The 11,137-nt window shown below is 37.2% G+C and overlaps 1 protein-coding gene across 1 annotated transcript in view; it reads right to left on the bottom strand.

Moving 5' to 3' along the window:
* Nucleotides 1-937: 937 nt before the first annotated feature.
* SCLT1 (sodium channel and clathrin linker 1) overlaps nt 938-11,137 on the bottom strand; it is a 94,188-nt gene continuing 83,988 nt past the window's right edge. Inside the window, exons 22-23 of the mRNA XM_075199888.1 lie at nt 10,718-10,813; nt 938-1,233 (exon numbers count right to left, since the gene is read on the bottom strand). Coding sequence (XP_075055989.1) covers nt 1,171-1,233; nt 10,718-10,813 — 159 coding nt within the window. The 3' untranslated portion in view covers nt 938-1,170. The remainder of the gene's footprint in view (nt 1,234-10,717; nt 10,814-11,137) is intronic.

The raw sequence follows: 11,137 nt of genomic DNA, 5'->3' as shown, positions 1-11,137 counted from the left end.
CAGGTATACAGTGATTCTGGCTTTTTGGCTGCAGATACCTGCAGTTGTTCAGATGGGCAAAACTGTTAAGAAGCCTAACTGTAGATTCTTTGTTACAATTTATTTTTAATGCACCAAAAGGAAAACTGATCCACTACGTTGACAGCATTGGTAATACAATTTTCTCTTTTTACAATAACAAATATAGTACAATGCCCGGACAAGCTCTAAATGGCTTTAGCGCGTCTCTACGAACACTTCTGTTGACATGTTGGTGTTACATCCCTATATATGACGCTGTTTGACTCTGTGGTTGGTAAGCTACAAAGATATAAGTGTTTAATAAATAATGGACCATCTTCCAATATAATATAATGCACACCTATTAACCTCTATGTTAAGGTCCATTTTTTAAACACTTGCAGTGACCTATTTTTTTAAACCAATTCAAAAAAAATAGTTACATCATATGAAAACTAAAGTTATATTTCCATCTAGTACCAGGGGCTTAGACTACTCCTTTTTTCCTGAATACTAATGAAGACCCATTAATGAATACATTTGATATAAAATGGTATTATTTTATAATACTTTTTGACTTAAAATCAACATGAATTATTTATTTGTAGTTTTGTTACATTTTGGATAGTACGTGCTGTACATAGAGCTGCAAGTGTTTGGAGCACAGTATCACTGTACACCATGCAACGCTGTAAATATGAATAAGAGTAGAAAAGCATATTACCTTAATACATAAGTACATTATGCCTTATTTTCCAAATGACTTTATGAATATCTCTGAACAACTTGCTAAAAACTGCACCATGGAAAACAAGTGCTTAAACTATATAAATGAATTTGAAATTTCACCCTACATAACGTAGGGCAATAGTTTGTTGTGAATGAGTAAGCAGTCTTGCTATAGGACTAAGACAGAAGAAGCGTTAATAGAAATAAAGAAATTCATAATGAATGGTTTAATTTTACAAAACAGTTATCAAATAATGTAAAAAAAACATATAAAAATAAATCTGTGACAAATGTCTTTTTGTTCTCATTATAAAATCATGTTTGTTAATCCACCAATCAAAAGCTTCTCCACCGCACTGCAGAAGTCGTCCATGCTTCATCTCCTGCCATCTTTGTACTGCAGGTTACATAATTCCAATTAGAACACTTGTACATTTATTTTTAGATATTCTCAAGGTCCAGTTCATGAGTTGCTTTCCTCCTCTGGGACACAACACGACTAAACTGAAAAAAAAATATATGCAATAGTTAATTTAAAACAAAGGAATTTAGAAAATTCACCGATCAAATATAGGATTACTAACCTTGACTTTAGTTTTATCATAGAAATATGATCTACTCAAACATTCACTACATTAAATAAATTTAGAATAAAGTATCTTGTAACACACATGTACTAATAGCAATGGTTCATCTAACACTACTTGTTTCGAATTAGTCTCTAAATACTGTAGTCTTTATAGAAATCTAGTGATTCTGTCATTAGTACTTTGGAAAGCTACTGACAAATATATTTTAGCCCTCTGTACACGTGTGTGGTTGCCCACTGTGCTTTTGCCATCACCAATCCACACTTGGTAAGCAATGTTCTCTGTGTCTGCGTTATATGGTCACCTATCTATAACAAGATTTTGGGGTATATTTAGCAAATCTTCTAAAAAGGAAGTGTAGGAGTTGCCCATAGCAACCAGACTGTAGCTATCACTTTCTAGAATGCCCTAGATAAAGGATAGCTAGAACCTAATTGGTTGCTATGGGCAACAACTCCTTTTTTTTTTTTAAAGTAGGTTTGATAAATCTACCCCTTCCTCGTCTAGATCACACCAGAAAATAGAATATGGCTTTATTTTATGTGCATTAACGTGTGGCAACATGTGACCGGGGAGGAACAATAGCTATGGGGAAAGGATATTTTCAGTGACTGCTCTATTTTACCTCCAGTAAAGTGTGCTTTGTATATGCTAAATATTCAGCAGGTAAATGCATATATAGAAACTAGATCAAAATCATACAGAATACACATTAAATAAATGTATAAAATATAAACAGAAGAAAACTACTTTAATATTTTATATCAAATATCACATAAGTGCCAAGACAAAAGATAAAACCTTTATTATTTTAGACAATAAACTTGCAGCAAATTCTGCCACTTTCATTAAAGACTCTGCTGCCTTCTAGCCGAGATGAGATGTTTATCAGCAAGCAGAAAAAATAATCAGAATAAATTTGATCCTACATAGAGCAATCCTTTGTTTCATTTTCACAATATGCTACATAATCATCATGTGACAGAAATGATTTTAGAGTTATAAGGACAGAAAAAGACTCCAAAAGGCATCTCTGTCCAATTTACATTTTATTACATACTCATGGCACAAATGTATACTTGTACACATCCAACATATAAGTATACATTTTACGGCATGTTATATTTGTTTCCTAGGCCCCTATTTATTAATGGTCACATTTTTAACACAAACCCTTTCAATCCTTATCGCAATGATAAGGATTGAAAGATTGTATGTATTTATTAAAAATCTTCAACAGAGAAAGCAGTCACAAAAAACTGCTGTTTCTGCAAAGACCTCTATACTATCTTTCCTATGGTCACCATCATAAAGTGACCTCCTTTGTGATAGTGACCAGAGGGGAGAGCAGTAAGATGCGGTGAGGGATCCGAAGATCACTCTACCACAATGCTGTCTCCATCGGAGCAGAGCTGAAGAATTACACATAAGGTAATGTACGCTAGTCTGAGCTGGTTCACATTACCACATGTGTAATTTCATTTTCAGAACTTGTCGTGCTTTTTTGTAAGAAAAAAGGTGGCGGATCCCCACATCACGTAGTCAATCACTTTATACACACCCACACACGTCCGTTGTATGACGAAACATAACAGTTGCCGCCCCGCAGTAAGCATTCAGTGCGCGACCAATCACAAGCTGAGTAGCGCCACAAGCCGAGCAGTGTCATCACAACCAGCGAGGAAGAAGTATGCATGTATCGGACTCCACACACAAGCAGCCCGCATGCACCGTTTTAATGATTTTGCCATCTACCTGCTACGCTCGACAGGGCGATTCAAGTCCACGTGGACCAAACATCAAATGTTCAAAAGTTATTTTAAAAAAACTTGGAAAATCCATCGAAAAAAGGTGCCAGAACTCAGTTCCGGTGACTTCTATGACAATAAAAAAAAATACAAATTTATGGGGACTGCAATGGATTCGGAAGTAAAATGCTCTCTTCCCCAAAAACAGCAGTTTTCTGGGAATCTACAAGAAAATAAGGCTTAATAAATAGGCCCCCTAAGGTTTTAGCAATTACTGTTGTGGTGATGACATCAAACATGAACCAAGTAATTAATATATTACATCATGATTCTGAGTACATAGTTAGCAACGTTGAAAAAAATAAGAAAATATACCATTCTAAGTACTAGGATCCAGAGGAAGGCAGAACAAACCCCCAGTGGGGACAGTTACTAACACCATTTGTGGGTTCCGGAAGGAAATCTGATAAATTCCCAGCATTAATTACCCCCCATTACCAGCAAGATAAATAGAATTTGTATATAATGTGGAATTACATTTACTAAGTGGGTTGAAAAAAAGGCAAGTAAAGCTGGGTACAAACTAAGCAGTGTCCATATATCTCCATGCAGAGTCACAATGGTTATGAGAGATGAAGAGCAGAGATCTGAAGGTAAATCATGTAAGTGTGTACACATAGATCTGCATACTCATTGGGACTTTGTCGTTGGTAAAATCATTACAGAAATTGCATCTGCAGTAATTTTCTGTAACGTATACCCAGTAAAACAAGCTCTCTTAAAAGACTTAATGTGTAATGTATATGCTAATGTATTTCCATTTTATACAATAAATTAATGTTTAATTTAAATTAAGTTTCATTTGATTTATATATCTTGAGGTTTATTATATTGTGAAGATTTGTTATTTCACTGTGTGTTTTCAGCAAAAAGATACAGGACAGAGTTATTATCTTGATTTTTATTTTCTGGTTTTCCTATAACTTTTAATATAGGGGGCACTGTAATATTCCTCATCCAGCCTAACTAAATTGCATTGTGCGACATCAAATATTGCATTTATTTTGTTATCAAATGATAATTGAGATAAAAATTTTCTGTAGTTAAATAACCTGCCCCATAAATATATCTGTAGAAAGAGATCTTATGAGATTTAGTCTCATTGCAATAAGAGAAAATGTGTAATTCAGCCTTGTGATCCAGCATAGTTTTAGGCTTTCAAGATTTTCATTTTGGTTTTTAATTTTCTTACTCTTTTCTATTAGAGTAACTCCTCTACTCCTTGTGCCGTCCTCCTGTCACCTTCCTGTTGCTTCCGGCACCCCAGTTTCATTCCTCACCTTGACTCTGTTCTCCTGCCTCTATCTCCTCCATTACTGGTGCTGGTGCTGCTAGTTGTGCATCCACAACCCTGGCTCCAGGCCCATCCTACTTTAGTCCACTCCCACCTCTCTTCTTTCCCCTTTCTGTCTCAAGCATTTCTTTATTCATTTATATCACTCTGCCCTATCTACCTGTTCTCAGCCGGATTGTCAATTCAATTGCACTTTGTTTTTGTCTTTGTACTTCCCTGTATGCAGTGTTCTGTTTTCTATGTATGGCGCTACAGACCCTTTGTAGCTCCATAAAAAGAAAAGATAACAAACGTGTAATGAGAAAAGTATGAAAAATTTAAATATCAACTATTGATTTTGCAATGCGAGTAAAATGTATTGTTCTGTATATAACCAGCATTAAACCAAAAGCTTGCTTAATGTGCAGCTTTATTGATATTCCATATTTTAATTAGCATCTACTTTTTCACTTATTGCTATCTGTTCTTTCTTTATGGTAACAATACAAACTCTTTTGAATCATGTGTATGTATATCTTGACTATTTGTCAAATTAAAACATAGATTCTATATGGATTGGGCTTTTATGGCTAAGCAGACACATACTAGACTCTGATAACCATGAGCAATGCCAAATGTCAACTGGAGTGGTGTAACTGGACTCTGGAACAGTGGAAACACTTACTCTCGAGTGATAAATCACGCTTCACCTTCCGGCAGTCTGACAGACAAATCTGGGTTTAGTGGATGCCAGGAGACAGCTTCGTACCTGAAGTGTGGCTGTTTTTCATGGTTTGGCCTGGGCCACTTAGCCTTAAGATTTCCCTTCACTGAAACTACAGCATACAATGACATTCTAGAAAATTGTATGTTTCCAACATTGTGGCAACTGTTTGGGGAAGGCCTCTCACTTTTTCAGCACGAAAATTCCCATGTGCAAAAAAGGGGTAAGTCAATCAAAAAATGGTTTCACGAGTTTGGTGTGGAATAACTTGACTAGCCTGCACAGAGCCCTTCGAACACTTTTAAGATGAATTGTAATGCTGACTGTGAGTAATTATCACCCAATGTCAGTGACTGACACCGTGGGGCAGCACGGTGGCTCAGTGGTTAGCACTTCTGACTCACAGCGCTGGGTTCATGAGTTCAATTGCCGACCATGGTCTTATCTTTGTGGAGTTTGTATGTTCTCCCAATGTTTGCGTGGGTTTCCTCCGGGTGCTCCGGTTTCCTCCCACACTCCAAAAACATACTTGTAGTTTAATTGGCTGCTATCAAAATTGACCCTAGTCTCTCTGTCTGTCTGTCTGTGTATGTTAGGGAATGTAGACTGTAAGCTCCAATGCGGCAGGGACTGATGTGAGTTAGTTCTCTGTACAGCACTGCGGAATCAGTGGCGCTACATAAATAAATGGTGATGATGATGATGACCTCACTAATACTCCTGTGACCAAATGGATGACAGTCCCTGCAGCCATGTGACAACATATAGCAGAAAGCCTTCCCAGAAGAGTGATAATTTGTGTGGAAAATATGAATACAAGCAAGAGATCTAGGTTATGTAGTTTGAGAAATATCTTGGTGACGTAAATTGTTAGTAATAATTCATGCCTTTTAGATTTTGCTTGGAAGGCTATGGTAAATAGCAATGGTATGTGTTAGATTATATCTAAAGCAGTTACATAGAGCCATTTACTGTAAACTGAAGAAATGCATGTTAATGATATACATGTGTTGACAATTATAGGTTTTACAGCCCATCTTTCTACCTATCTTGATGTTGATTTATAGATTTAAAAACAAACATTCTTCTATATTGTACAGAAAAGTAAGCTATGCCACGTAGAACAAATGTATGTTTAATATTTGCCATAACAGCACTGAGGTTTCTTAAAACACACTGCAGCTAGCATCTCTACTGTAAACAACACACAATTCAGTGAGCTGTCACATTTTCTGTCAAGGGAGAAGGTCGCAGTGTCTCAATAACAATCTTCAAACTGTATTATAGATTTGGCCTATTAACATGTGGGTGATCACTGTTGTTAACAAGAATACTTTAATTCCGTCAGAGAACTCCAGTTCACAGACATAGAAATATTCACTGTTTAAACTGCATTACACTATTTCTGAAACTATACCATAAATCGTTCTTTGTTGAGAAAGAGAAAAAATATTTTTATTAGATCTGATAAGGCCCTGTAGCCGCTACAGTTTTATCTGTGTGAAGTTTCTCCCTGTCTTTGCGTGGGTTTCCTTCATACTGGTAGGCTAATTGGCTTCTGACAAAAAATGGGCCCTAGTCTGTGTGTGGCAGGGAACTTAGATTGTAAGCTCCAATGGGGCAGGAGCTGATGTGAATGATTACATATTCTCAGCAGTGGCGGATCCAGGGGGAGGGGGGGCGGGGGGCGATTGGGGAAAATGTCCCCCTAGCAGGGACTTGCTGCCTGCGGCTGCACACTATGTACAGGTCCGTTCAGCAGAGACAGGCAGACAGAGTCCTGCCCAGGTGCTCGGATTGTGTTTTAAACACAATCAGAGCAGCCAGGCAGCACACTCTCCCTGCCTGTTTCTGCAAATGGAGCTGCACATTGTGTGCAGCTACATGCAGCCTTAGCTGTCAAAAAGGGGTCGGGGACTAAATCCCCCCCCCCCCTCCCTAAATCACCCTCGGTAAAGATATATTCTAGATCTGCCCCTGATTCTCGGTACAGCATTGCTGAATATGTGGTGCTATATAAACAAACATTAATATTTCTTCAGGATCTACAGCTGCTGTCTGTGGGATTTACCTGTTTATTAATACTTTTAGTTTTGTTTGTTTTAGAGTGCTGCCCCTATATAAATGTTAATAAACACATGCTATAACATACCTGAGCTCACATAACACTAAAGTTTTATTTCTCCTTATTTTTTTCCTCAGACCTCCAGCTTTGTACTTAATCCTACTAAGGATACATCTTAAAAAAACACCTCTCCTTTCTTAAATTGTTCTTGTTTGTGAAATAAACGGTGTGTATCTAGACTTGGTGGCCAGCAATACCATTCATAGCTTGTTGTCCGTGACCATACACTGTTCTGTAAACAGTGCTATATCTGAATGTCCACAACTCAAATACCCTTACATTTTACACATTGTATTTCCTCTTTCAATTCCATGGAGTATTTTATTCAGTGTGGCTATATACGTGACTAATACAGCAGCACAGAACACCTGTGTTTGCAAAGTTTATCTTTTTTATTCTATGAACTACCTGGCTTTTTATGAATCGACATAAAATTAAAATGACAGGTTTTGAGATAATAGGAATATCTTGTTTACAAGCTCAACTAAATTTAAAGTTTTATTATAGACAATTAATTTTATGGAGATTTGCAGAACAATAAGTTTCCAGTACTTCACATGTTATGACAGAATGGTCTCAACACTGGATTTATTGTAATGTTTTTCCTGCATAGTTTCAGAGGCTCCTGGTGATAATTTCTTACAGCAACTCTATTCCTGCCTCACACTACTGGATTTACTCCCCAAAGCAATGTGTAATATTTTATTTGTAACAGTAAATAGATTATGGAATTGATACATTACTTGATGCTTCTTATATATTATGTCACCCTCTGAGATAGTTATCATCCAATATACCGCAATACACTGCTTACAATGCTCTTGAGGATATTGGCTGAGGTGATGTATTGGCTGATGTATTGGCTGACTGTTGTGGTTAGATAGTGCTGCTTTGTGTGATTGTACCTAATTGTCCTCTGGCCACTTTAGAGGTTATTAATGCTCTCCTAAATAAAGCATTGAGAGTGTGTGGCTCCAGGGAGGTATTTTACGATGTATTCTGCAAGCTGGTAAATTCAAACTCCAAATAACATTTTTATCACACTTGACCACGTGTCTGAAGATTTATCCGATTTTGCTCACACTCATAAGTTCCTGGCTATAAATAGACCTTATTTAGGACTTGCCTTATTTGTAAGCATGTAATATTCATTGTCATTACCTATTTCTTACCTTTTACAACATCAAAAAAATAAGATGTCTGGGAATTTCTGTATAGCGTGACCTGTATGTTTGTAAAACTGAATAATATACCAGAAATAGAGTGTGTGTTTATACTTAACTTAATAATAATGTTAATAATGGAAATATGTTCTATTCTGTATTAAAGAGATTGTATATTGTTAAATTAACAGCCTTCCAGCAAGGGATGGCCTAAAATGACCAAAGGAGGGATACTATGTAGCTCAGTCGTGTACAGTGTCGGACTGGGGCATGAAGGGCCCACCGGGGGACTGCAACGCTACGGGCTCACCAGAGGGGGTGTGACCAACCATCAAAGAGGCGGGACCAGACACTAGAGGGGGAGTGGTCAGTCCATGAAGGACAGCTAGCACCAAAGTGTAGTATGTAAAGAATGCAGTGTGTGTATAAAGAGTCTTGACCTGTACCTTTGATTGGGCAGAACAGTCACCAAAAATCGGGATTGTCCCACTAGACCAGGCTTGGCTAACCTGTGGCACTGCAGGTGTTGTGAAACTACAAGCCCCAGCATGCTTTGCCAATATATAGCAGCTTATTGCTGGAAGGGTATGCTGGGCTTTACCCGTATGCCAAAGCAGCCGCTATTACAGCAAGTAACAATAAATAATTTAAAGATCGAATACCTAGGTTTGGAATATTGTAACAGACAAATTCAGTATACATATACATACAAATATATACATATGTAAAGGGAAAAAAAAAAGCTGTAACGATGTGTGCAGCATTCAGTAGCCTGATATATTACCTATGGTCTTACTGGACGCGAGACCCTCTACGAACACAAGATATTGGGCAACCATTCAGATTACTATTATTTCCACCAGTTTCTTAGGTTTCCTTTAAGCCTGCAACGGACTAATGAACTTGTTCTGGACTAGTGTAGGGCACTTATCAAAATGTGTCAAGTCTTTCACGCACAGATCCTTGAGACTCAGGATAGGATCCTTATCAATCACATCACTCCATAGAGCCTTGAAACTGGGTCTACATCAAAGTATAAACAATTCTTCTCTGGATGTTCCTGTTCCAGGAGTTTAAAGTGTCAATGTCTCAACTTCCAATACTCTGGGTCCGACTGCTCAGGGGTCTACTCTCTAACAGTGCAGTATTAGAGATATGAGAAATGTCCGTGTACACTGCAATAGGCTGCACCAGACACACTGGGAACATGGCACTCCCTTTCTATTCACCATCTATGCGATCTTAGGAATCAGGAAGCAGTAAGAGTACTACACTGTATCTTGTTTATATTTGTTTTGTTCTGGCAATTAGATACTACTCCTGTTTATTCTCTCAATAGTTTTACGGACACCATGTTTCAATTTGCAAAAGACTTTAGCCAGACAATTATCACACCTTCTCCATGTCCAAAAAGCCGAACTAATGTGGAAGAGAGATATAATTAAACCAAAAAGTTTACAGAAACAGCATACGTTGGATACTTCTGTTATTTGTTTAAGTTTGGCACAATGAGTAGTAAGTACGGTGAGTATTTTTGCCTAGAAGTCACTAGTGATAGCGTCTATCACTTGTGACCTATAGACTGGTCAGAAAGCTGTCATTGGGATACATCCTACCCGCCATCAGTCATGTTAAGACGTCAGTCTCACCCTGAGAATAAGTAGATCATACATAAATCCAATTTAAGGTCAATACCGTATCATTGCAGACATGCAACTGTTATGTTGGATAAAATGGCTTTTTCCTACATACTCTAATATGAATTCACAGAGACAAGCTGGTGTGCTTTGTCCTAAGAAAATTACCAGATATATTTAAGCCATATATGTTTTGCTCGTAACAAAATATTGTTATCCTAGGATAACGTTTATGATGTACTATGTGTAATACATATGTAAACAAATTTCAAAGGAATAACCAGCTGTTATTTGCTCCTGAAAAAAAAGCCATTATAATGACTGTGTTGGATGGCCCCAAAGCAAACATATTTATTGTATGCTTTTATATAATACAAGGGTTGGTATGATCACTTACAACAAATGACTACTGGTGTTTTTCCACCACAATAGTTATTTACATAACACATCCCTTCACTGGAAAGGCTAAATTATTGTGATTTAAATTACTGTACCAATGTATGATGTATAAGATTTCAATTAAACACTGTACTTTGAATATTCAGTCTGTGCAAAATAGGCTGTTTCTTCATATGAATATTCTGGTTCACGTATCACGTTGATATTTTGTAAATACATACAAACTTGGAACACCTATAACGGACCATAAATATGATTCTTTGTGATACCTGTTTTGAAGCTTCTACTGCTCGCTCTTCAGCTTGGTCCAGACGTTGCTGAAGTCTTTTGCTTTTTTCTTGCAAGTCTGCTATCAAGTTTTGAAGCTATTCAAACAGAAAAAGAATGTTTAACACCGTGCACGGTTTCCTTTCTAAATTCTGCATAACATAACTGAATACATGGGCACTTTTTTCTGTGTGTAGGGAATATGCACAGTTTCGGCAGAAGAAAATCTTTTTCACGTTCTTTGTGCCAACAGTCTTTGTCTGGCTCCCAATGCTGCGAGTCATTTAATTGTGCTTGTGTGGATAATAAAGGGAATACAATCAGTTTGAAAAACAATGGAGATGTGCTACCTACTTCAGAGATCCAATTAGAATTTTTTTTTTTATACAAGAAGTATTATACAGTCGTTGGTTTTTGTCTCA

This window comes from Mixophyes fleayi, chromosome 1 (assembly GCF_038048845.1).
Source record: "Mixophyes fleayi isolate aMixFle1 chromosome 1, aMixFle1.hap1, whole genome shotgun sequence".
Lineage (NCBI taxonomy): Eukaryota > Metazoa > Chordata > Amphibia > Anura > Limnodynastidae > Mixophyes > Mixophyes fleayi.
Note: the sequence above shows the minus strand (reverse complement) of the source record. Positions and strands in the feature narration are given on the sequence as shown.